Genomic DNA, 27,917 nt, shown 5'->3' with positions numbered 1-27,917 from the left:
CCGTCGCTAATAGTCTTTTTTTTTTTATAAAAAAAACACTATTTTTTGCGACGGTGTGGTGCCGTCGCAGAAAGTATAAAAAATATGAAATTTTCTATTTTTTGCGACAGTGTAATGCCGTCGCAAAAAATATTAAAAAATAATAAAATTTTTATTTTAAATAATAAAATTTCTATTTTTTGTGACAGTATAATGTTGTCGCAAAAAGTAAAACCTATAACAAAATTAATAAAAATATTAAAATTTTCTATTTTTTCCGACGGTGGTGCCGTCTCTCACTCTCTAAGAGCTGATTATTTATATTCCATTCACAAAAACATCATAACAGAAAATAAAAATAAAAATTGATCAAACCATCAAATTCAATATTTTACAAAGAATAATTAAACTGTACATGTTCATAAAAGCATATTTAAATTATAAAATTCACCCAAATCCTAAAAAAAATAATAATAATAAAATAAAATCTAAAATTCACCATTATTTTCCATTATTTAAAAAGGCCTACAATGAGAACTTTCGCTTTTGGAGATTATAGGGCAGCCCAAATCCAAGCATTCAAAACAAACAATAAGTCTTTCGAAAGGGAAAAATATAAACATGTAGAGGATATTGCATTAGACAAATTGATTTCAACTGCTCCAGTGACGTCTTCCAAGTAGAAATGGCCATCCTCTAACTGAGATATAACGGCCATGACCCATCCTCTAAAGAAGGAAGACAAGAACCTTTTAGATGAACAGCCAGTAGAAACAACAGCAGTGCTTTTCCCGGAAAAACCAACATCAAGTCTGTTGAAAAATGCATAAGCACCAAATCAGTTTCATAGAAAAGGTTTCAGTGTGGACACAATTATGGCTCTACTGTTAACTACCAGGTACATAAAACTTGAAAAAAGGGCAAGGGCTCAGTATGCCTTGCCTTTGGGTTCCAATATTTAACAATATCTCATTCCTACAGTCATGTTTTACGCACTCAAGCGTCATGCAGCTTATTTCACAAATTTCCACTAGGTTACGTAATTAATGTCGATGCTAGTTTATGTAAAGGTTAATTAAAGAATTGACCTCTAAGAGTAACTGAAATGGTGGCTAATAAAAATTGATAGCAAAGACATGAGTTATATAAGAAAATTTTGATAGGGAATATATGAAATGATAGAACCACAGTTATCCCTGCAAGACTACCTAGAACCAACACAAAATAAAAGCTTACGCACTTTGGTTGTGCAGTTGTTCCAACAATTAAATCAGTTTGAGCCCCTCCATTACGTGCATCCTTGGAATTTTCGAGACCTGCAAACAAAAGCCAAATCCAAGTCAAAAAATAAGAAACTTAAAAGCGCAACTTTTTTGGTAGGATGTAGTGTGAATATGTAATATTGATATTGATGTCATCCAATTAAGACAATTTGTTACAAGTTTTTCATAATCTAGTTCAAGGCATTAGGCAGAGAAGAAATCATGCCTTATAGAATAACCAATGAGCAATGAAATGTGTAATAACCCTTCTTTCCCCAACATCCAACATCCAACATCTATAAAGGACTAAGAAATTTGATTGGTGGATTTGTTTAACTGTTATCTGAACTACTTCAGCAGAGGTACCTGGCCAAGTGGTTCATTACTTAAAAATAGTTAGATTCCTATCAGTTCCACCTTACATGTTTTTTAAACTACAACAGGGAAATGTGTTTTAAATAACACACTCATCGCACCTCAATGACTAGTTGATCTGAGAATTTACAAAAACAACTCTCTCCCTTTTAAGTGTTTGCAATCCATGATTTGTTGTTCCTTAATAAACATAATCAGCTAAGCAAAATAGATACTTCCAATTGGCTTCATTGCATAGAAACTCTGTCTGAACAACTAACCCATAAATAAACCACCAATCTATAGATAAATTTGGCTCCTTGATCTTACCAGAATCTAGCATGCATTGTGACCAACCCAAAAACCAACAACATCTGGGTATATGATAATGAAATCCAATGTGACTCCGACACAAAGTGTCAGTCATTTAGATCTAGAAGTTTGCACTTTCATAATTGATTTTTGACAGTGAAGCAAACATTAAACCATAATCAACTGCAAGTGAACTCCTAAAATTAGTCTAGTTCCACCCAGCTTCTCTGGTATGGATTACAAGACTGAAGATTCTCAAGGTCAATTTACAGAAGAAGATGAATTAAAAGTGACAATTAATTAAATACACATCTCTAAGAGATTTCTTCAACCAACTAACGTAAAGTCAACCATCTTTGCTCTAGCACGCCTCTTAGACATGGTACTTTTTTTTCAGCAATAAGAAACAAATTGACAATGTATCAACAATTGTATGTCAACTAAACCAACTCAATTACAAATCCCATTATTACTTTTGCCTTCTATGCTATAGTTGGCTCTCTACTAGACAAAAAGTGGTGTAAAAAGCAGACCGTTAACCTCTCTCAAAGTCATAAAGCCCCCAAAGCTGTTTTCAGTCCCACACCACATATATAGACAAGTTTTATAAAAAAGCAGACTATTGACCTCTCTCAAAGTAATAAAGCCCCCAAAGCTATCATAAAGAATTATGGAGACTGTGCTAATGTGTTTTGGGGAAGATTTTGAGAGGAAATTTGAACTGAAGTTCACTAACTGTCATGGTTATTTAAGAATATTCATTCATCAATTTTTGATTAATATTCATTCGTAGAATCTGGTAAAACACCAGACATAAGCCAACAAATTAGCAAAAACAAGATCAATCACCGAAATCATGTCTCTATCTATCTGTATAACTTTAAATTAGCAAAAACAAGATGAATCACCTAATAAATCAGCAAATAGATTTCATTTTCATTTTGAAACATTGTTCAAAAATTCATTAAAAGCAGAGAAATAGGTTAGTATAATGTGTCAATAATTTCCTTTTGAAGAGCAAAGTGGCATACCAGTAAATAACTAGCATAGCAAAACCACCTAGAAAAACCACCTAAAAAAACCACTTAGAAAAACCAGTAAATCACTAAGAAAAACCACTCCAATGATGCCCATACACTAGCACAAAACTAAAATAAACCACATTCTTCCAATAAAAGCATCTTCAACTCAATCGATACTACTTGTCGTCCCTTCTTCTTTGTCGTCTTTTTCTCTATCGATACTATTTGTGTAGCAAAAAATTTTTTTCTCTATTTGTGTAGCAAAAATGTTTCAAACTTTTTTTTTTCTCTATCGATACTAGTACTGCTGGTATGAGTAGTAGTACTAGGCAGATCTGTATGGGAAAAACAGATCAAGAAAAAAAACCAGATCATATATATATATATATATGTAACAGATCAAAAACCCCCTATATACACTCACAAATGTATATATATATGTGTGTGTGTGTGTGTGTGTGTGTGTGTGTGTGTGTGTGTATGAAAACCCCCTATATCCGAAATCCCGACACACAGAGAGAGAGAGAGAGAGATACCCTTTGAAATCGGCGATGAGGGAAGATCGCCGGCGAAGGAGGAGTGGCGGTGAGGGGCGAGCAACCGTCAACGTCGTTTGTGAGAGAGAGAGAGAGAGGGAGGCAACAGCGGCGGTAAGGGAGGAGGATCGACAGTGAGGTACGAGCGACGGTGAGGGAGGATCGGGGGTGAGGGAGGATCGGCGGTGACGAATGATCGGCGCCGTCGTTGTGTGAAAGAGAGAGAGAGGAAGGCGAAACCCTAGATGGAGAGAGAGAGAGAGAGCGAACAGGAGGAGAGGAGACGGCTCTATTGTGTTTGTGTTGTGTGTGTGTTCTCAAACAAAACCCTGCGCACACCCACAAATGTTATAGTTAATGAATTTTTTATTAAAATAAAAAATTATTAAAATAATTTTTATAGTTGATGAATTTTTTTTTTCATTTGGTAAAGTTAAAAATTTATTTGTTTTATATTTATTTTAATGAATAAAAAATTATTATTATTTTTTTATTTGGTAAAAGTAGGAATAATATTTTCCATTAAAATAAAGTTAATTTTTTGTGGTCAATGAAAAATATTTTTTTGTGACCCTTTTTTTTTTTTTTTTTGTTACTAAAAATCAAGAACTAATATTTGTGGTAGAAGATAGGAAGTGGCAGTAGTGGTAAAAGTGGTGGATAAGAGGTGATAATGGTGGTGGTAGTGATGGTGAAGAAGATAAGTAGTGAAGTTGTGGTAGTAGTAGAGGAGATAGAATAGCAGTGGTAGAGGAGAGGTAATGGTAGTAGTAGTGGTGGTAGTAGAGTGGTAGTGATGATGGTAGTAATGATAGTTATAGAGGTGGAGTGACAACAGTGGTAGTAATGGAATGACATTTGTAATAGTGGTGAATGTAGTAGAGAAGATAGGTGGTGAAAGAGAGATGAGTGAGAGACAAATAGAGAAGAGAGAGAGAGAGAGAGAAAGAGAGACAGACAGACAGAGACAAAGCGATGAGCGAGAGAGAGACAAAGTGGTCGCTAAAAGTGCATTTTCTTGTAGTGGATAACTCAGTAAATAAAGAAGAGATGAGGGAGAGAGTGAGCAAGGTGAACACAATGGAGGAGAGAGACAAACAGACAGACAGACACATAAAGAGAAAGAGAGAAACAATGGATCAATATTTACACAATAGTGGTAGTAGTGGTAGTGAAGTGGTGACGATGGCAGTAGTAATGGATGAGAGAGATAGAGAGAAGAGAGATGAGCGAAAGAGACAAAGAGAGAAGATAGATGAGAGAAGAGATAAATGAATGAGAGACACAGAGAGAGAGAGAGAGTCAAATAGACAGACAGAGAGAGAAGAGTGATGAATAAGAGAGAGAAAGAAAAGAAAGAGAAGAAGATGAAAAAATGGGTGAAAAGATATAGACAAAGAGAGAGAGACAAAGACAGAGAGAAAAAAAAGAGCGAAAATAGATAAATAAAAGAGAGAGACAGACAGAAAGAGATGAGCGAGAGAGTGAGAGAGAAAAAAATAAGAGAGAGAGAAGAGAGACAGAGAGAAAAGATATATGAAAGAGATAGAGAGAAGAGAGATAGACGAGAGACATAGAGAAAAAGAGAGAGATAGACAGACAGATAGAGAAGAGTGATGAGTCAGAATGAGAAAGAGAAAGAGAAGAGAGACAAAAACAGAGAGAAAGAGAGAGATTGACAGAAAGAGAAGAGTGACGAGAGAGAGAGAGAGAGAAGAGAGACAGAGACACATAGAGAAAGGGAGAGAGAGACAAACAGAGAAGAGTGATGAGTAAGAGAGAGAAAGAGAAGAGAGACAGAGAGATAGGAAGATGAAAAAATGGGTGAAAAGAGAAATGTTCAAAAGAGTAAGACGACATTGTTTGTAGTGGATCGATAAATCGAGAAGGAGCTCGATAAATAGAGAAGATGAGAGTAAGAAAGTGAGTAAGGTGAACATAGCGAGGGAGAGATAGACAAATAGACAAGTAGACAGAGAGAGAGAGAAAAAGAAGAGTGATGAGTGAGAGAGAGACAGTGAAAGAGAGAGATAGACAGAAAAAGAGATAGAGAGAGAGATGGAGAGAGTGTGAGATAGAAAAAAAGAGAGAAACAAGAGATGAGCGAGAGATAGACAAAAAAAAGAGAGAAATAGAGCGAAAAAAGATGAGCGAGAGAGAGACACAGAAAAAGAGAGAGACAGAGAGAGAAGAGAAATGAGCGAGAGAGATAGAAAGATAAGAGAGAGAGAGAAAAGAAATGAGAGAGATAGAGAGAAGAGAGATGAGCGAGAGAGATAGAGAGAGAAAACAGATGCGAGAGATAGAGAGAAGAGAGATAGGCGAGAGACACAGAGAGAAAATGAGAGAGAGAAACAAACAGACAGAGAAAGAAGAGTGAGAGTAAAAGAGATAAAGAGAAGAGAGAGAGAGATAGAGACAGAGAGATAGGAAGATGAAAAAATGAATGAAAAGAGAAATGTTATATCAAAAGAGTAAGACGACATTGTTTTTTTAAATTTTTTTTGCGATAGAAAAATACCGTTGAATTTATTCAAACCATTTTGTGACTGTATATATATGAAGCTGTCTCAAAACCACAATCACTATGCTAGGTTAAAGTTTTCCAAAAACTCTTTTGAGAAAATTATACTTTCTTGTTTCCGTGTTATATTGTTTTTACTGAATTTTTTTAATATTTAAAGTAATTTTTGTAATTTTTAGACACACCTAACATAAATACACCTAAAAATTAAAAAAATTGTAAAAAAATCTTTTTAAAATTCACTAAATACCAAAAATAAAATAATTCAATACATTTTTTTTTGTATTTTTATATATTTATTAATTTTTTTAAAAAAATTCATAATTTTTTTTTAGATACATCTAAGTAAGGTGCATCTTAGAAAAATATTTAAAATTTTAAAAATATTCACTAAAAAAAAAAATTACGAAAATCACTTTTTGCGACGGCAGAAAATGCCGTCTCAAAAAAGCAGAGTATTTGCGACGGCACAATTTGTCGTCTCAATAATGACAGTATTTGCGACGGTATTTTCTGCCGTCGCAAATACTCTCATTTTTTGAGACGGCAAATTGTGTCGTCGCAAATACTCTACTTTTTTGAGATGACAATATCAAAATAATTAAATGTAGAATTATTGGTGATCTCATTAGGGAATTGCATGTTAGCCAAAAAAGTGCACTGATCTCTTAAATTATTTATCATTTTTGGAGCATTATTGTTATAATTTAGAGGTAGTTTCACTCAGCAAAAGGACTCTCCAAATGGATATGCATAACTGACAATCACTCGATTCATTTCATAAGTACACGGAAAAATCAAATTTTCGTAAACATTGCTAGCTTCTAAGTTGGGCAGCATAATTATAATAATAATATGCACCCTCAGGGCTACAACTATTTATATTTATATATATATATATATATATAGGCTTTTCTCTAGTTCATGTAAATTTAAATTATTAAAAAAAATCAATGAATAATAGAAATTTATGAGTGGAGATAGAAATTAGGACTTTTACTACAAAAAAGAAGCTCGTTAAGTTGTCGATAAACAAAACAAAATTTTAGAAAAATATATAGTTTTTTTTACATTTTTCAAAGTATCTTTTCACTTCTTTTATACGTATACTACTATGAAGGACAAATATGGTCGTTATCATTTTTCTCATTCCTTCCATCTCAATATAATGGTTTCTTTTGAGGAATTTAATTTTTTTTTATAGTACAATTATTGCATTTTAAAAATATTGATTTTTCAAAATTACCTTTTGATAGTATTTTTTTGCAAAATATCAATTGTCATAATTATACTTTTTGTGTTGTTAATAAATTTAAAAGAATGACAAAATAGAAAATTCGTATTATTTTAGTCATTAATTTTTGAAAATAAATTAATATTTTGAGATAATAAAAAATAAAATAACCGATTAATATTTTAAGACAGAAGGAATATAAAAAAACATTGACATGATATCATTTGATGTTTAAAATTTTACCTTTATCATCAATTAACTAATAGAACTGTGACATCAATTCATATAAAATAAAAAATTTATGTATTTGTAGAATATTATTTTGTATTGGGTAATGTCAATCCTATTGATCATCGACTTTTTGTATTATTCTTCTAATTTTTATTATTTATAGCTGAGAGTTAAATAATTATTCTTGCATCTTATAATTTTTTAATCATCATATGTAAAAATTATAACAATAGTAGCCTCGTTTGGAAAGTAACAGTTTTAGTTTAAAACTTAAAAAGTTAATAAAGAAATTAAAAAGTCTATAACCTATATAAAAAAGTCAAAAATTCTCTATTTTTTTCTTTATTTTTTACCTATCTTTTTGTAAAAAATTTAGAAAATATTTCAAATATATAAGTATTTTACTTTATATTTTAATTTAAAAATTAAAAAATTATTAAAATAACTTATTTCAAAAGGAGATGTAAATATAACTTTGTATTTTATAGAATAAATTATATTAATCTTTGTGGGTGTTTGGGAAGTGGATTTTTATATAAATTTTTTTAATTGTAGGTTATTATTGGAGAAATTTTTTTTTGTGTTTGAGAAGATAGTTAAATTTTTTTATGATTGGATGTAATGTCTGTAAGAGAAAAAATAAAATGATTATGAGATTAGATGTGATATTTTATTTGAATTTTTTTTTTATTTTACAAAAAAAAATTAAAAAAAAACCCAACTCCCAAACTTCTCAAACTTCCCAAACACCACCTTCATTTTCTCGTGTTTTAATTCCTAACAATCATGATACGGATGCGAGACTATTTCACTTTATCATGCAAAGACAAACACCTGACGGATGGTAGATGCGATATATTATTGTGATTTGACTGAAATTGGCATTTTATGGTGATGATTGGTGAATACAAAAAATATACCGGTGGGGCAAGTTAAATTTTAATTTTTTTAATTAAAATTTATAAAAAAATAAAATAAATTAAAATAATTAATAATATAAAATGACACATAAAATTTATAAATTTTTTTTACATTTAATTATTAAAAAAAATAATAATTATCTTTTTAAATATAAAAATTTTATCCTATTATAAAAATTAAAAATTAAAAAAACTCAACTTCCTAAACATCCACACGGTAAGATAAGAAAAAAAAGAGAATCCGGTGCAAAGGACTGTCCTGCCCGTAGTCCTTTATATACAGAGAGAAAGGACAGAGACATTTATATACAGTTATTATTTTTAAGATAAAAATGACTGCAAATACAGTGGGAATTTCTGAGGCCACGTTTTTATATTTGTGAACGAAGGAAGGAAGGAAAAGCTGATGCGAAACTTCATCATCGCATCGCCGACACCTACTTTTAAGAAAAATTAATGGTTAGCACAAAAGAATCACATGACTCTATTTTTAACCATTCATAAATTATCAAATTTTGTATATTTTTTAATCACTTATAATAGTGTTTTAGAAAGTTAATAAAATGTTAATTTTTTGAATTTATTTTATTTTTTATGAGTAAAAAATATGAGAATTGATGTGATTTAAAATAGATAAAAAGTTAAAATTTAACTTTTTTTTGCTTCGCATAAGACCCCTTAATATAAAATAGATTTCACTATCCCCACTAATCACAATGCATGTAGAACATCACATGGCACTGTCTCTAAATTAATCAATAATTTCTTTACTTTTAGGAATTGTTTAGAATAATCTAAATAAATATATTTTTTTATTTTTTATAAAAAAAATATACAAAAAATACAAAAATAGCGTGACTTAAATAAATACACTGGTTTAAAAAATGTAAAAAAAAATACTTAGGACACTCTCTCTATTATTACCTTCAATCCATCATCTCTCTCTGATCCTCCTTGCCCTTCACAAACACTACCATGCTCAATTTTTTTATTAACACTTCGTTATGTGAAAATTTATTTTTTTTTATATTTAGGTTTGGTTTGTCATAATCTTAAAAAGTTAAAAAGTCACTATCTTATTTAAGTCATATCGTCTTATTTAAATCATATCACCTCTTTACTACATCATTTCAAACTTAATTCATACCCAATTCATATTTCATAAAAAATCAAAAAATGTACTTATTTAGATTATCTTAATCTACCCCTCAATAGTGATAGTGATGGGACAAATGTAGATAAAGAGGTGAAGGTAAAGGTGGTGGCAATAGCCATAATAATCGTCGTGCCGCGATGAAGGTTAAAATAACAGTGATAGTGTACGACATTATAAAGTCAATAGTATATTAATGGTTGTGAAATCATTAAATTTGGCTATGAATTCAATTTTCTCTTTAATATTATATATTTTTCTTAAACATATTGTCTTAGACCGATTGGATGAAATTAATGGCAAAACTGATACCATATCCAGTACACAGAAATCAAGAATATGAGTTATTGTTAAGAAATTGCTATATGTCCCAATTTTTCCACTAAATGAATAACCAAATATCGCATATGGGTGTAAGGTTCACAAACTCACGTGAGACTTTTGATCATTTATTTGATAAAAAATTTAGTATTCCTAACATTACTTTATTGTATTATTTGTACAAAACTCCTTTTAATGCCAATAATGAGATTTTAATATATACACTACAAATAGTAAAACATTATTATATAAAAATATAATATAATATACAAATCAGTCTTTTATTTTGTTTTTTTGTCACTGGATACAACTGTAAATCTCTTTATGTACAATATTCTATTCTAAACAAACAAAATATCTTTATAATTAATAAAATTGAGAAAGAAAAGAAAAAAAAAAAAAAAAAACTACAAACAGGTAGGCAAACATCTAACTAGCGCTGGTACATAACCACAAATGAAACATATTGGGCCATTCCAGAAGAGATGACAAAGGGGATTAGTTGGGCATCCTTTTTACTAGTTAAAAATCCATGTCAATATGGACAACCCCTTGCCCTTCATTTCACAATGAAATAAGCCCAAAGTCCATTTAGCACCAAACACTCCACGTTTTCTTTGCAAGCGATTTCTTTGTTTGCTTCTTTCTTGAGGAAGTTGAAATTCTTGAGTTATATAAAAAACAAAAGAACAATGGAGTTTTGTAGTGGTCAAAGTTTCAAACCAAGGTCAAATTCCATATTGGTTAAATAGATTTTGCAGCTTTGCACTTTCAAGATTGACAAAATAACCATCGTTAGTGTCCAATTGGGAGTACTCCAATGCCCAAATTAATCACAATGCTTAACGTTGTATTTGGATAATGAATTGAGTACGGTTTTAGTAAGAAAAATTAAAAAAATAAAAATTAATAAAATATAGTTATATTTCACCTATATTTTTTTTTATCTTTCAAAATTTCTATCCAATTTCATAATCTGAACACATGCTAAAACTATATTCTGGCAAATTAACCAAGGCAACAATTTATATATAATAGTTTTTTAATTCTTAAAGCCAAGACTATGGAGTGTTTTGGGAAGTTGGTAAAAAATTGACTTTTTTGCTTTTTTATTGTGTCTTTTTGTAGATAAAAAAGTGAAGGCGATGTGATCTAAAATAGATAAAAAAATTAAAAGCTAACTTTTTTTGTGCTTCCCAAAAGACCCCTATGTATTTTATCCAAGACCAACAAACAATTTTAGTAATTATTTATAGTGATAGTAGGCTTACACAAAGTTTTACGGGCCGTGAAAATGGGCTTTCCATTGCCTGTCGGTATTATTTTTAGCCCGAACCTTGAAACACCAGGATGGGCTGCTCTTTAGCCCATTTAATGAGAGAAACATAAGAATAAATTATAAATACATATTGTCATTTTGTGATTTGAAAAATTATAAATACCTTATTATTATTATTATTATTATTTTTATTTAACATAATTAAATAAAAAAATAAAATTCATAATTATTCTTCCATACAATGATAAAAATACCTAAATTATTAATTAAAACATATTTCTAATATCATTTAAAACTGTTAGTTGACTTTATGATTTATTAATAAAAGTGATGTATTTTTATGAAATTAGAAATCTCAAGCGGTGAAATGTAATTTCCATAACCACTGGTGGCAATTCATATTTTAATCAAATCTCAGTGAGTGTATTTGTAATTTACCCTAAAAATAACTACTGGTAATTTTTTTTTTTAGTCGAACCTATTTTCTCTTATTCAATAACAACCAATAAATAAATAATCATGATAAGTATATCCTATAAAATAAAAAATGAAATAAAAAAATCTTAAAAAATAGGACACTTGGTTGAGAAATCCATTTTCGAATTTTCTTGGTCTAAGGATCCAAACCTGTTTTTCTTTGCCCACAAGGACAAGCATATGTAAAATGACCAACATACTCTTCTGCATATAAACCATATACAACACCATCCAAACCCTAAACATTCACACTTCTCTCTCTCTCCTTCGCCTTATACATGACAACTCCAACGTTGACTCTGTCGCCTTAGTCACTACCGCCATTACCGCCACCACTTTCATCTCCATCTACACCTCCAGTCTTATCGTCGCTGTGCACCTCTTTTCTTTTTTTTTTCTTTTTTTTTTGCTCTCTCTCTCTCTCTCTCTCTCTCATGCCATTGATCTTCATTTTCTCTCGCTCCCGCCATGAATCCCACCGTCGACCACGCCCATGGCTTGCGCACTAAAATCTTTGGCTTCGGATTGTTGTTGTCGTTGAGAATTAGCCCTCCTCCGCGTCATTGGATTCCTCCGCGATTGGAGCTACCCGATCTAACGAATTTGGACTCCACCACCCTCGGATCTAGACTCCTCTACGTGGAAACTTCCTCTCAATTTTTTCTTCTTCATCTTCTTTTCTTAGTTCTCCTACGCAGGTAACACATATATATATACACACAAGAAAATGTGTTTATTTATACACATTTTCTTATTTATTTCTCTTTTCATATATAAATGTGTTTATTTATACATATATTTATCCATATGTATGTATAGGTATATATATGGCTTTTGGAAACAGTGACAACATCGATGAGTTCAAACTAAGACATTATTAAAAGAGAATTAGAGAGTGATGAAAATAGGAGAGTCGAAATTAACTAACCTAAAGTAGTATTCACTGATCTGGAGGAGGAATTGCACAAGTGGTAGATTCACAGATCGTCTCTCTAGGGCTTCTGAAGAAGAGCAAGTACTTGATTTTTGTTTATCAATAAATAATAGGAAAGAATTATTATTGTTTTATTTATTATTTTTATTGAGTATTTTAACTATTTAATTAATTTTTTGCACTCAATGCTTCACCAATTCTTTTATCAAATTCAAATATTGATCCATTTGTATCTATAGGTATTGTTATTGTTGTGTGCGTATTTCAACTGTTTGATGATTTGTATTTGAACAAATAAAAATTTGATTATGACGATGAAACAGATGTATATGATTTTTATCTGTGCAAACCAAAATTTTGCAACAAAATTTTGTATAGATAAAAGGTTGACTCTGATTTGTCCAAATTAGATAGAGATCTCTGGAGAAACAGATAAGGAAAAAAATGAAATTAAATAGATAAAAAATAGAACATATAGGGAAAATAAATTATAAAAATTCAAAGATAAAAAAAAAATATTTGAACAGATAGACAAAAAATTGAATAGATAAGAAAAATTTTGAACAGATATTTTTTTTGAACATATAGTCAACGAAAGTCAACAAATTAAAAGAGCCAACAGAGATAAAATTAGAAACAAAATGTTATCCAAAATCAGTAAAAAATTTCACCAAATTATTTCACAAAAAATGAACCTATCACTAATAAAAAATATTTACTGAACCTATTGCCTTAGACACTCTCTAAATTGAATTTATAACCAATTTTCTCTGAAAAATAATACAAACAAGACAAATATAAGTTGATTTTATATATAGGATAGTATTTAAAAACAAAAGTTGTTTAAATTTTAAATTTTAAAATAAAGTATAAATAAGTCAAAATTTCCCAAATGAAAAAAATAAAAATAAAGGGTAAATTATAAATACACCATTGAGTTTTGTTTAAAATACGAATTGGCTCACGTGGTTTGGAAAATTACAAATATCTCATTATAAAAAAAAATTATTTAACAGAATTAATTAAAAAAAAAAAATTTATCACTGTTCACTTATACAATAATAAAATTATCTAAATTATTAATTGCAATAAAATTTAATATTATTAAAAATTGTTAATTAATTTGATGATTTATTAATAAAATGATCTATTTATTATGAAATTAAAAATCTTAAGGAACATAATGCAATTTTTAGAACTATAAAAAATAATTTATAATTTAAGTAAATCTCAAAAGATGTGTTTGTAATTTATCCAAATAAAAAACACAAGCCAAAATCAAAATTCAAATTTCAAATAAAAAGTAAAGAAATAGGCCAACAGCGATTGTGGGTCAGTGGGAGAAGCTATTGGTTGGTCTTGCATATCGTCGCGTGATGTTTGATAATATTATGATTAATAAAAATAATAAAATTTATTAAATAATTAAGAAACATAAAAAATTACTATAAAAAATTATGGTTAATGAGAGTATAATTACGTGTCCCACACCAGCCAATAATTTCAATAATTTTTCCTTGACACGTGAGGATTGAGTCGGCTAGACGACCAGACCTAACCCATCGATGCGCAAATTAGCATACGTTTCGTAAAATAACGAGGCGGGAGCGCAATTTAGTAACAATTCACTAAAAATTCATATACAGGCGGGCGTCTCATTTAGCCCCAAAATAGTCCGCCCAGTATAAGACCGACACAAACCCCCCCTCGCATTCTTTCCCCAAACTACCCCCCATCACAACATTCTTTCTCTCTCTTTCTTCTCTCTCATTTCTCTCCTTTTTTTCTCATCTCCAGTCATGGAGAATCAGAAGCGCCGTGAACTTCCAACAAGCTCTGCGAGGAAAAACTTGAAGAGAAAGCTAGATGAAGATTTCGAACGAGATCGCAAGATCGCTACTCTCTCCCCTCACGACGCTAATCAAGATCTCATTCTCGATGTTCGCACGCAGTTGGAAATCCTAGACTCCACTTTCTCGTCGATCGATGCAGATCGCGCCGCTGCCAAGCTCGCAATTCACGTTCTCTCTGAATTCGCCAAGAACGGTATGTATTCACGAACTTCTTGAATTTATTGGTGATCCAGGACTTTGATCTTTGGTGATTTGTGTGTTTTCAGAGGAAATTGTAAATGTAATTGTTGATTGCGGAGCAGTTTCAGCTCTGGTCAGGCATCTCCAGGCTCCGCCATCTTCGAGAGAAGGCGACACTGATTCGAAGCCTCACGAACACGAAGTCGAGAAAGGAAGCGCTTTCACGCTTGGACTTCTCGCTGTAAAAGTAATTATACATGCGATCTTATTTTTATTACTACGATTGATCAATTTGATGTTTAATTTATTTTCTCTTTGTCTTAGTTGTTTGTGATCTATACAGTATGTTATGGTCTTTTCTTTTTCTTTTTTTAAATTTTTTTTATTCTACTAATGAAATTCTCAAATCCCTCCCTTCTTTGGGGGCTTGCACAACTTGTTAAGGTGTCTTGATCTATAGCAGTCTAGTGGTAAAGTGAGCACATTCTAAGGATAAGGGTGTTGAGATGTAATAATTTTTTCATATACAATTTCTGTGATGACTTCTTGTTCACCTTCTGCTACTCCCTGTTTTTGTTAAACTGTTAAGCATGCTGCCAAGAGTGATATCAAGAAAATTTCTTGAGGGTGTCAGCAGATGAATAAATATGTAATTATCGGATTTTGATTGTGTTACAATGAAACTCTTGTCGTAGTTAATCCTTTATTTGATCTTTAGTTTGGATATGTTTATAAAAATATTATATTGTTACTTTTGCATTAATTCAATATTTCTATTAATAGATGAGTATGTGTTTATAGAAAATAATCAATTGTTACTGTTGCAATAATTTTGACATTTCTACTTATAGACTAGTAGCATTATCAATTGACAGAGGTTGGGACATGTAACTCATTAATGTTGTTTTGAGTGTTCTTTCTAGTATTCAGTTTCTTTATTTTAAGGTATGTTAGTTGCATTGTCTGACTGCTTTTGAACTGAAATGATGTTTGCGAATTCTCTCATGATGTGTTGTCATGCCATCTCTAAATTGCTCGAAGCACCTCCTCAACACAACCAAGGGGTCTCTGTTTGAGTGCATCTCACCTTCTCCACTCATGATTGCTACTCAACATATTTTTGGCTCAGTCAAATCAGTCTCCATCCAAGTGTGCCCCGTTCCAAGATTAGTACACCTCTTTAGCACCCGCTCAGCTTGCCTAGATAGTTCCAATTGGGTGGTGCCCGGTCTCTGAAAGAGCGTTAGCATCTCCATGATCATCTTGGTTGGGAGCAGGGCCTAAGAATCTCACCTGGGATCATGGGAAGACTTGAGGCTTAGAGACTTATCGTGAAAGAATTGTGACAACTTAATTCCTTACTGTGGTGAGAATGTTTAGTAGATGTTAGATGACGGAGATGCCTTGGGCATCTACCTTAAACTCTCTCCTGGAGAAGGTTATTCTTTTTCAATTCATGGAATGTTTCTCTCTGACTTTTCATTCATACCTAACTAGAAAATAATGCTCAATAGATTCATTATTATTATGCTTGTAAGATTTTGGCTCACTGAATAGGTACTTCTGTTTTTGGAAGCTAATTAATTAACTGTAATAAATGTTCATTGCTATATGATTTACCCGGGAAAAAAAAGGGTTCACAGTTATCTGTTTATGTTTTATGCTGTGGCAGTTTCCATTTGAATGTTTGATAAATGTCTTACTGACATTTTTGTGGGTAGGGAAGTGTTACATATTTGAGTTAAGTTTGCAAAGTTTTTTTTAATTAAGTATTTGAATGCCACCATTTGGTTCCTAGTTTGAAGGTTTAAATGAATGGTGCTAAAGTATGTATTAGACTACATGTTACCCGTGCCTACGACACTCCCCACCGAAACCCATCCATATCTAATTGTTCCAGAGCTTTCTTCCCATGGTCCATGTGTCTCCCTTCAGCAAGGACAAACTTTTCTCCATCCTCTCACTCTAAAAACATCACTTTCCCATTGTGTAATGCCGCCTTCTGTAGCCCATTGAACATTCTTCTTGGGATAGTGATTAGAGCTCCTAATATTAATGAATAATGCGCATCCTAATGTGTTTCAACCAATTCAATCTGTAATTCATGTCAAGTTGACAAAGTGACAGCAGAACAAGTTCTCTTTGGTCTAGTTATTTTCAAACTAGGCAGTTATTGTGTGGTTCTCCCACTTGGAGGTGGTTGGGTTGGACTTGTCTTTTAGGCAGTTCTTTGTGATAGCAATTGTACATTGGGCTTCTTTATTTTCTTCTGTACTGCTTGTTTACATGGCTTTCAGCACAGAACATTTGTAGTTCTATATTCTAATAACTTACTATCAAATTTGAAGAAGCACTACAAATGGTAAAATTATGTACCATGCTTTTGGAAAGTTTGATTGTCCTTCCTTTTTCTCATTCTAAAGTGGAGTTTATCCTTATTTAATAAGATAAAATATGTAGTGGTGTAGATCAACTATATTCCAAGGGGAGATCTGGATATTTTGTTGTAGATGCTACTTCCTCCCGTCACGGGATATGTTTCCTCTCTATGGGTGTTTGTTTCATTTCAGTCCAGAGGTTCTTGTCACTATGCTTTCTGTTCTCATATGTTGTCTGTTCTGCCTTCTGTTTTGTCATACAGCCTGAACATCAACAACTCATAGTTGATGCTGGAGCTCTGCCTCATCTTGTGGACCTGTTGAAGAGGCATAGGTATGGTAAAAACTCTAAGGCGGTCAATGGTGTTATTCGAAGAGCAGCCGATGCAATCACCAACCTTGCTCATGAGAACAGCAGCATTAAAACCCGTGTTAGGTTTGTTTATTTGCATGATTTTCAGTTAAATATCTAGTATTATACCATCTTTGTGACATTTTTGGTTGCACATCCAGGATTGAAGGTGGAATCCCGCCCCTAGTTGAATTGCTAGAGTTTATTGACTCAAAAGTTCAAAGAGCAGCAGCAGGAGCCCTACGAACCCTTGCCTTTAAAAATGATGAGAACAAAAATCAGGTTGACTATTTTCTCTGATTCACCAAATTCATTTGAGGATCTAAATAAAATTTTAATTTATTATGCTGTTTGTGTTTTGAAATTATAAATCTGCAGATCGTGGAATGCAATGCTCTACCTACTCTTATTCTAATGCTTCGGTCTGAGGATGCTGCCATACATTATGAAGCGGTTGGCTCTAATTTTAATCTATATTATTCAATCTTGAACTTTGCATACATTTGGGACATTTTTTTTATTACTTCATATTGCCGGAACCCAGAATCACTAATTGACCTCTGAATTTTTCTGTCAGGTTGGTGTGATTGGGAATCTTGTGCATTCATCCCCAAATATTAAGAGAGAAGTTCTGCTTGCTGGAGCTTTACAACCTGTTGTCAGTTTACTCAGGTACTAATCTTTCACTCAATTTGACTGTGTTGAATCATTTTTGTTTCATTGACTGTATGTTTTTGTTAGTTGGTTGTATTTTATCCTAAACTTTCTTTGCAGAATTGGAGTTTCAACTAGTTTTCTTGCCCTCTCCTACCTTTCCCTCAATTTTTTGATCTTATGAGTTTTATGATTTCAATTACAGTTCCTGCTGTTCAGAGAGCCAAAGGGAAGCAGCTTTGCTACTAGGGCAATTTGCTGCTACTGATTCAGACTGCAAGGTGGAATGAATTAGACTTTTCTAAAATTTAAAATAGAATAGTAAATTTTTTTGACTTGCCTCATTCCATTGTTATACATTCCCTCTTATTATTTTAAATATGATTTTATGTAGGTGCACATTGTTCAGAGAGGTGCTGTCCAACCATTAATTGAGATGCTTCAGTCCCCAGACGCACAGCTGAGGGAAATGTCAGCATTTGCGTTGGGGAGGTTGGCACAGGTTTTTATCTATAATTGTCTCATGGTTTGCGTATTTCATATATATTTAATTTGTAAGAAAGCATGGCTATAAAACTTCCCTGTGTTCAGCTGAAGTGTAGGGTGTTATTTTCATTGAATAAGGTTTCACTGTAGTTTGATCTTTCTCGTTTTTGGATAAGTAATTTTCCTATTAGGAAAAGGAGAAGAATAACCAGGAATGGTGAGACATCTGTTAAGAGTTAGAGAACCATAAAGTGCAATTCCTATACCATTTTGTTACCAAGTTTGTCCAATCACTTTTTGGTGTCTTAATCTACATGCTTTCTTTTTCAAAGATATAAACTGCAGTGCAATGTTATCCATGATTTTCTATTTAGCTATGCAAAATATTGTAGAAACATTTAAGAACAACTTTATCTTTAAGTTTGTCTCTTTGTGTGTGTGCGTGTATGTGTGAATGCGTATTCTATCTAAGGCTAACACCGCATTTTTTGGTGGTATAAATTCCCTTACCTTTTGCCTTCATCATTGAAGTCATTGGACAAAATGCTTTAGTGCAGTGGTTTTATTTTATTTTTTTTAATTTATTTATTTTTTGTTGTTGTTGTTGTTGTTGTTGTTAAATCTTTTATTGGGAAGATAGGTTGTCATTTTTACTGAGAGGAATTTAAAGATTGAGTTACTGTTGCTCTGAGAAATCTTACTGCTTCATACCCAACTTTCCCTTGCCTAACACTAAATTGTTAGAATGTCGGAGAAATGTGTTTTCCTGGTTTTGCTGAGATGATCTCACTTTTAGGATACTCACAACCAAGCTGGGATTGCCCATAGTGGTGGTATAGAGCCCTTGCTAAAGCTTCTTGATTCAAAAAATGGATCTCTGCAACACAATGCTGCCTTTGCTCTTTATGGCCTTGCAGATAATGAGGTAGAGTTTTATTTGTATTGTTGCAAATTTAGCATTTTGGCTCCACAATTTTAGTTACGTGACACCTTATGAATCTTCCTTTTGTAGGACAATGTTGCAGATCTTATAAGGTTTGGAGGCATTCAGAGGCTTCAGGATGGAGAATTCATTGTCCAAGTATTTATCTAATTTAATTTTCCCTTTATTTTTTTACTTGAAAAGCCATTTAAGTTTTTATAAGTACTTATTTCATTAATTTTACAAAGTAAATTATTATCTATTCTTCTGTTTACTTTTCTTCTATGAAGCACATGCACGAGTATTCCAAAAATGGTGCTGTACGAGTACCGGGTGCTTATCGGGTGCGCGTACCAATACGGTAGTACACGTACTAGATATGCTGAATACATGTCGGGTACGGCAAATATATTTGGGTACACTGTGGGTACGGCACTAGTACATCAAGGTGTTCTTTTTTTTTTTTTTTCCAACTATTAGAATTTGTTGTGGTCTTTATTATTTTTCTTTCAATTTTGAAAATATCAAGCAATTTATTTCCAACACCATTTACCCATGAGTCATAGTTTTGCTCTATTTCACATCCTGTTTTAAACAATAATAAAAAAAAAAAATTATATAACTTTTTAGACAAGTTCTCTTTTTAGTTTTGATATTGAAATTTTGATTTGTATGTTGGATGTTTAGCTATGAATTAAAAAAAAAAAAATTTTAAAAATTGACGTACTCCAGTTGTATCCATACCCTAACCCTACTTTTTTAAGAATTTGCCATATCGGTGTACCTGTACCCGTACCTGTACTTGTACCTGCACCCGTACCCGCACCTGCTCCGGCTCCGGCTCCCGCACCCGTGCTTTATAGCTTTTCTTCCACCATTATTTGGAGGCCTAACTCCCACAATATGAATTTGATGATTTACTTGCAGCCAACTAGGGATTGTGTAGCCAAGACTCTCAAAAGATTAGAGGAGAAGATCCATGGACGAGTGAGTTTCCTTTATTTATTTACTTTTGTATTGTTGTTTTGCTTGTTGATCCTTCTTGTCACTTTTTTCTTCTATTTCTCTGCATAGGCATATGGACAAAGAAGTAATTAGACTCTTCATTTCCTCTCTCCTGTTCTTTGTTCTTTTTCTACCATTTGCCCAGATCAAACATGGCGAAAGACTGGGTATCATTTTTTGAAGTTCATAGTAAAGAAAGACTCTACACTAATTTCAGCCTCTTTATGCTTTGGCCTATCTGAAAACTAAAAGAATTAATTAATGGATTATGTGAAGCGTGTTGCAATTTTATTATTAAAAGTTTGTTTGTAAGGTAAGGAGATAATAGTGTAAATACATGAGAAACAATGAAATGATATCTTGCTTTTAATACATTATCATCTTACTTATTTGGGAATACATCAGAGAGATTTTGCTCAGTAGGTGCTGTGTGTTTGCATGCCTATATACATAGAGAAAATACATAACCAATTTCAACAACTTTTGGCAGATGCATTTATTATTTAGCTTTTAGAACTCCAAGAAGGGACTACTATTGATATGAGAATATCAACAAATAATTGTTTTACTACATCATTTTGTGCTTTCTCTTGACAGATATTGAGCTATTTGTTGTACTTGATGCGGGTTGCAGAAAAGGTTATTCAAAGTAGAATTGCTTTGGCTCTTGCACATCTTTGTTTGCCTGATGATCAGAAGGCTATTTTTATTGACAATAATGGTAAAAGCCATCCGTGATCGTTTAGTTTAGTGCTATTCATTCACTTTAGCAATCATTCATATGGGATTCTGAAAATTCACCATCTGCATGTACTTTATGTTCTCACAGGACTGGAGTTGCTTTTAGAGCTTCTTGAATCAACAACCATGAAGCACCAACGAGATGGCTCTATGGCTTTATACAAGTTGGCTACCAAAGTCAATTCCGTCTCTCCTGTGGATGCAGCTCCCCCATCACCAACCCCACAGGTGTGTTGTGGTTTTTAGTAGTTTTACCACAAGTGTCCTATGTTGGATTAGTTATTGCTTAATTTATTATTTACACCAAAGAGTTGTGAATTTTATCTTGCAAGTACTGATGGTTTCTTTTCATTGACTGGTTTATGCTGTCCTGATTGCTTTAGTCTATTGACCTTCAATTATATTTGATTCTGTATATATATAGCAGATGTCCTAAACACAAACTACACTAGTATGACTGGGACCATGTAAACCTAAAAGCAACAAATTATGAAGAAAATCCAGTATGACCTGATGACTCCAATCTCCTGTTAGATGACCAACTGTCTTCTTAGCTAAGGAGTTGGCACAGTTGTTGGCTTCCTGCCACACATGAACAATGTCACAAAGTCATTTGCTTCGAATTCTGTATTTTAATTGTAATGAACTGTAAACCAATAAAATCTGGAGATGCAGTTTTACTCCCCAATGTTTCCCTTTTTGGAAAATCCTTAATGATGACACCAAGTTGTTGCAATTTTGCAATGTTGTATGTGTGTATTTGTGTATTCTTTTACTTATAATTTGTGCTGCACATTTGTTTTCAATCATGTTTGACCTCTGTAAAAGTTATCTGGGGTCTGTCTTACTCTTATGCATGAAGTTATTGATGTGATACTGTTTTCAGGTTTGTTTTAGGGGATGGTAATCATTATGCATTTCTTGCTGCAGGTGTATTTGGGTGAACAGTATGTAAACAATTCTACACTTTCTGATGTTACATTTTTAGTTGAAGGTGGAAAATTGATTCCTGCCACTTTCATGTATGCCCTTTTCTTTTCTTCAAGTAACTTTTATCTTTTGTAGCTTATTACACAGTGCTCTTTTGATCAGGCAAGCGATTCTACGCTCACAGGATTTGTCTGCTTGCTTCTTCTGATACGTTCCGTGCAATGTTTGATGGTGGTTACCGGGTGAGGATGGATTATTTTATTACAGTTTTTTTGCTGATTTCATCCCAAGTCAGATGGCTTTGTAGTTTCTCCAAACTTTTCCCTGCTTTTTCTTAATGAAATATAAAGTGTCAGGAAATCAATTGATATATACTTATCTCATTGCTTATTTGCCCTTGTGCATTCCTTCAAACTGCACAAATTTGATCTTAAAACATTTACATGGCTTAGCGGATGATTGGCTAATTTGTATAAATCTTGAAAAATGCATAAGCAGGAAAGGGATGCCAAAGATGTAGAGATTCCAAATATCAGATGGGATGTTTTTGAATTGATGATGAGGTAAAAAAATTTCTATCCCCATTGTTTAGAGAGAGAGAATGTATCTTGAAACAGGATAAATGTACCTTCCTTTTGCTTGCAGATACATATACACAGGATCAGTGGATGTCAATTTAGATATTGCACAGGAGCTTCTCAGAGCAGCTGATCAGTATCTTTTGGAAGGTCTCAAACGTCTTTGTGAGTATGCCATTGCACAGGTGAGTCAATAAACAAGTTGACAATTGCTTAATTTAATCATAAATATCATGAACTGAATTGATTATTTTTATTTTTCTTTCTCCAGGACATTTCAGTTGAAAATGTTTTACTCATGTACGAGTTATCAGAGGCTTTTAATGCTACATCATTAAAGCATGCATGTATCCTGTTTATTTTGGAGAAGTTTGACAAGCTTAGTAATATGCCATGGTATGCTCTCTCTCTCTCTCTCTCTCATAGACATCACAATACACAAAATTCACATCCTAGTGAAGGATTGTTTAAAGGTGCATTGTCCAGAAACAGTAAATAGCCCTAAGGTAGTAATTCAGTTGTCCTTGGTGAGCATGAGCTCATATACTGAGAATGCTATGTGAAAATAATTGTTTCAATGCATTTGAGCCTCAATCCAATTGGTTATGATGCATAACTTCAAGGTTGAAAGGTTTGTGGTTCACTTTTATCTACGAGGTCTTTCGTGTTCTTAAGATTGCTCAAAAGTCAAATGGCATGAGCAGTGATTGATGTAAAAATGTACACAATCAGTTTAAAAGGGATGTAAGGCAGTGTTTTAGTGATTCAATGGTCCTAGGTTCGAGTTCCTTTCACCACCTCAATATTTAATTTTTTATTTTCGATAAAAAAGTAAGGGACATGTGGCATAAAGAGAAGGTTTGGACACCATGTCCAATTTTCACTTAATATAATAGTATAGATAGTATAGATAATAAATCAAACTACTATTTTTGATTGTTTGAAGCTGTTGAAAACATTGCTTTCTTCTGCAAACAAATAGAGAAGTTGGTGTGTCATAGTATGGAATTTTCCACCTTCAAAACATCCTCAACGAGTCAGCCTGAAGGCATCATATAAGATTGTTAGTGTCTATTGTTTATATATTACGAGTTTTCTGTTATAGCAACATCAATGGATGCAATGATTATTTTTCGGCATTTACTTCCCTAATTGATTATGATTTCTACACAAATTTTAATTTTTTATTTTGAATTGTTGTAAGGTTTCCTCTCCATATCAATCCCCTTTTCTCACACCATAAACTAAAAGTGGCACACCTAACTTGTTGATCTTGTGTGGTTAACTGATCAATATGGTAATGCAGGTACTCTGATCTTATTCAACGTGTTTTACCAGAGATGCACAATTACTTTGCAAGACTACTTACTAGGCATATCCATGCTGACTTGCAGCAATAGATTGTTCTCATTTCTGGTCATTGGTTCAATAGTAAGAGCACAAAATTGTACAGAAGTAAACATTAGTTTTGTGATTGATGCAGAAACGGAAGAAGCAAGCCACCAATCCATCTTGATCGAGAGACATTTTGCAAAATCTGTTGATGGAAGTTTCAGATTTTGGCAGCAGTTATTCATCTTGAATAACTTGTATGTTTCACATTGATATCTTTGTGAGGTCCAAAGGAAGGTGGGGATAAAAGAAATGATGAGGAAGCTCAGTCTTTGAAAGTTGTTTTAGGTTGTGGTTATGACTTGCGAGTTTGTAACCCCACTTTCTATCAATGAAATGGCAGATTGAGCTGTTGTAAGTTTGCATTGCAAGCCCATTTTTTGGGTAAGTTACTTTGTAGTGACTAAAATTTAAATTAAGACGGGCTTGTCAAATCATTGCCCCTTTTGTATTTAGTAATTTTTTTAATAAAAACATCAAATCATTGCCACTTTTGTATTTAGTAATTTTTTTAATAAAAACATCATAAATATTTAATTAAGTACAGTACATTTAAAAAGTTAAAAATATTGATTAAATTATTTTAAAAATTCACTAAAAATAGAAATACAAAAAACTTAAAAACTCAAAATCAAATAGAACACTGATTTTATAACTAGTCATAATTTCACCGTATTTGTTTTTAAAAATTACGTGAAGTTCATTTTCAAAAGCTTGCACGTTTATTTGTTTAAATAAGTTTGATAAAATTATATGTTTATAATTATTGAATGAATTACTTTTTTTTGTTTAACAAATGTTTTTAGATTTCCAAATTGAGACTTGTGCTTTTCAGAAAAGTGTAAATTTGGTTGGATTGCCCTAGAGATGCTTCCAAATTACTAATTTGTTTTCCAGACTCAACCCAAGATGTTAATGATAAACCGTTATTACCACGCCAAAGAAATGTAGTAAATCCAACAATTTCTGCCTTTGCTACCACCAAATCATGCAAAGAGTCATATTTGATAAATCTGCAAATCAAATTTCCTGGAACAATCACAAATTATCAATTTGCTACAGTTGAAGAACAAGGAACAGCTTATTTTGCAACGGTTTGATTCCATCACAAAAAGTCTGATTTTTAGGGGTGGTTTGGCATCATAGCAAATAAACAGCTTATTTATTTATCAAAAAAAAGAAAAAAAGAACAAGGAACAAGGAACAAGGAACAAGAACTAAGGTAAACAGAGTCTTCATTTATAAGATCAAATATCTGAACAAACTGAATCTTACTAATACAGTAAATTATTTGCGGATAGTATACATGCCCTTCTCTGAAGAAAGACCTGTGCAGGGGTAACCAACTGAAAAGTTGGAAGCTTCGCTGACAAAAATGAAAACCAAAAACAATCTTACGAAGAAAATAGACGTAACAACATAGAAGCAGAGAAGGTAAAACAAACAAGCATTCTGGTTTTGAAATGATCATCCTTGCATGACTCTCACAATACGAATTCAATATCCATTTTCTAACTGGCATATGTCCCAAAATCAGAAACTTAAATATGATACATGAAAATTTGTTCCAATTCTTTTATTGGGCGATTGTGGAACTGCAGTCTTGGTTGGACCAGCTCTCCTTGATTCCACAGGCTAGGATTGGTCGTTCAATCTGGATCACTGCAGCTGTTTCTTTTTCCAACAGCGAACAGTACTTCCCAAAGGTTTGAACGGTTACATGAAGCTGGAAATCTAGACCAAACAAGAACTTCATCTCCAATCTATTCAACTCGGATGTGCTTACTCCTCCCACTCTTGCATAGTATGCGTTATTGAAGAATCTGAAAACCAGGTAGATTATATTCATGTTCGCACCATCAAAAAAAGACGGTGAAAAGATGAGAGGAATGATAAATACCATTTAACACAGCAATTCTTGTCTAATAAACAATTTTGGTTTCACATTGCAAAGCATAATCAAAACAAATGTAGAGTTGGTTCTGGGAATTAATACTCACGCGTCATCAACAAATTTTGCTGCTACCATCACACTTGTGATTAGAAGCCGATGAACATTGAGAGAAGTGATATGAACATTCATCCGTTGAATAAATCTCTCCACATAAATGTGCGCAACAACAAAGCAGGATGGGCTGCAGCACGAGTACTTGAATATGCGATCGATATATTGTTGAATTCCTAGAGAAGGTGCCCTTGAACCGTGGAATATTGTAACAACATCTTTAATTTGTGCTGTCTCCAATAATATTTCATTTTTCTGAACTGATCTCTCGAGGAGTGAAGAAAGAAGTGATAGAACTCGTGGGATTCCGGGGTTCTCCTTGCCCACTTCTTGAAGCCCCAAAGAGAGGTACGTATCAGAGCCTACACTCTTAGTTTCAAGCGCCAAAGTTCCCATATCCAAGCTGTGGTGCAACCGAGTAAACATTAATAAGCTTTCAATGTCGAAAAACAGAAATGGCTCGAAACAACAAGAGAGGGCATTGCCACCAAGTAATAACATTAATTGCATTAGACGATTTGAATGGGAACTAAATAATGCATTATTTTGCACACGAAAACATGTTTTTTCCCTCAACCAACCAGACAAAGGAGCTGCTCGTTTTAGATTTCGCATCAAACATTCAATCATTAGACCAGATTCATGATGTTTTAACCTTACCCAGAATTTCCACCAACTAGAATTCTGTTTCTTTCCTCTACATGTTATGTTTGTAACTCAAAATTTGTAGAATTGATCAGAATTTTGGACTATCCCATCACAACCGAAGAAGGAATAACAGAATAATTGATGAAAACCGACAACAAATCAGAAAAGATTTTGATGTTATAACTACAAATCAAAGATAAAACAACTGCCCGAAGAGCTCAAAATGTATAGTACCAATTAAAGGGGTTGTTCACAAAAGAACAGAAAAGAAAGAAAAGAAAAACTTGTTAAAGTTTATTCTCTGTTATCCATTTGCACTCACTCACAAGTAAAGCCATTGGCTTCAAAGAATACTACAGAATTCAAACAGCACAAATGTTACAAATCGGCATAATAACAAACTCCTAAAAACCAACAAATCCCCCAAAAATGATATGTTATGTAGTATGTATAACCCAAACCCGCCAAAAAGGAAAAGATAAATGGGTATAATCCTAAATTAACACTCTTAATACAGGAAATCCTCTAAGTTCACATAGCATACAGGAAAGATTCAAAGTCCTGATTATCAAGAGAAAAAAATAGAAAAAGAAAACCCTCGATAATTAAAATATCATTTTAGACAGAACAAACAAACGGAAAATCCAAACTCATTGGATACAAACATGAAGCCCAAATCGATGAATGTTTTTACAGAAGAATGCAACCCAACCCATGTCAAGAAAACCCAAAGAAAACAAGAAAATCAGAGAATGACTTACAGATATGTCGAGAGGAAGAGATCTACTTCCCCGATCCGTACTCTGTTTCTTCTACATGAGCGCCAGGCACGAAGATGATACTGTACAAAGACAGAAGAGAAACGGAGTGATATAGAGGGAATGAGATTATCTAAGGAAGGTAATGAGTTGCGCTCTCTCTCTTCTCTCACTCTCAGCCATATCTAAAAGCACTTTTGCTCAGACACAGATAGAGAGAGAGAGAGAGAGAGAGAGAGTTTGCTTTATTTATTTCACAAGTATTCATTTTTTTCCTTTTTCTTCTCTCTCTCTCTCTCTCTCTCTCTCTCTCTAATATGGTTGGTTGTCTATCAGGTCACTTCACATGGAATCTCTCTCTCTCTCTCTCTCTCTCTCTCTCTCTCTCTCTCTCTCTCTTCCATTTTAATTTTAAATAAATTACACTAATTTGCTTGAAATTGAAACAAAATTACAACAAAATTTTAACAATCTTAGTATAATTGTATTTAAAAAAT

The 27,917-nt window shown here is 32.8% G+C and overlaps 2 protein-coding genes and 1 long non-coding RNA gene across 5 annotated transcripts; 1 reads left to right on the top strand and 2 right to left on the bottom strand.

Annotated features, from left to right (window-relative positions):
• Positions 1 to 344: 344 nt before the first annotated feature.
• LOC145808021 (uncharacterized) lies at positions 345 to 1,301 on the bottom strand. The gene is made up of 2 exons (XR_014351494.1): positions 1,220 to 1,301; positions 345 to 791 (listed from the first exon to the last, which is right to left on the bottom strand). It is a non-coding gene; the product is annotated as an uncharacterized LOC145808021 (long non-coding RNA).
• Positions 1,302 to 14,043: 12,742 nt separating this feature from the next.
• Positions 14,044 to 24,464, top strand: LOC114287792 (ARM REPEAT PROTEIN INTERACTING WITH ABF2). Of its 3 annotated transcripts, none has more exons than XM_028231237.2 (19): positions 14,044 to 14,584; positions 14,658 to 14,818; positions 17,213 to 17,385; positions 17,463 to 17,583; positions 17,680 to 17,754; positions 17,879 to 17,973; positions 18,161 to 18,236; positions 18,350 to 18,457; positions 19,238 to 19,366; positions 19,454 to 19,522; positions 20,291 to 20,350; positions 20,966 to 21,089; positions 21,198 to 21,337; positions 22,040 to 22,103; positions 22,202 to 22,281; positions 22,538 to 22,602; positions 22,685 to 22,802; positions 22,889 to 23,013; positions 23,924 to 24,464. In XM_028231237.2, exons 1-19 carry the CDS (start codon positions 14,338 to 14,340, stop codon positions 24,015 to 24,017), a joined length of 2,124 nt encoding a protein of 707 aa, XP_028087038.2. In that variant the 5' UTR covers positions 14,044 to 14,337; the 3' UTR covers positions 24,018 to 24,464. The 3 variants fall into 3 exon arrangements, 2 of the variants coding, with proteins under 2 accessions (XP_028087038.2, XP_028087045.2); XR_003638029.2 differs by having other exon boundaries at positions 14,098 to 14,584; positions 22,040 to 22,131; XM_028231244.2 differs by lacking the exons at positions 14,044 to 14,584; positions 14,658 to 14,818 and adding an exon at positions 15,945 to 16,009.
• Positions 24,465 to 25,227: 763 nt separating this feature from the next.
• On the bottom strand, positions 25,228 to 27,715 carry LOC114287813 (cyclin-P3-1). Its single transcript, XM_028231267.2, has 3 exons — positions 27,424 to 27,715; positions 26,010 to 26,417; positions 25,228 to 25,832 (listed from the first exon to the last, which is right to left on the bottom strand). The coding sequence occupies exons 2-3, from the start codon at positions 26,408 to 26,410 to the stop codon at positions 25,586 to 25,588; spliced, it is 648 nt and encodes a 215-aa protein (XP_028087068.2). The 5' UTR covers positions 26,411 to 26,417; positions 27,424 to 27,715; the 3' UTR covers positions 25,228 to 25,585.
• Positions 27,716 to 27,917: the final 202 nt, after the last annotated feature.

Source organism: Camellia sinensis, chromosome 14 (genome assembly GCF_055761805.1).
Source record: "Camellia sinensis isolate YWXY chromosome 14, ASM5576180v1, whole genome shotgun sequence".
Classification (NCBI taxonomy): Eukaryota; Viridiplantae; Streptophyta; class Magnoliopsida; order Ericales; family Theaceae; genus Camellia; species Camellia sinensis.
The sequence above is the reverse complement of the archived record's forward strand: the minus strand, read 5'-3'. Positions and strand labels throughout refer to the sequence as shown.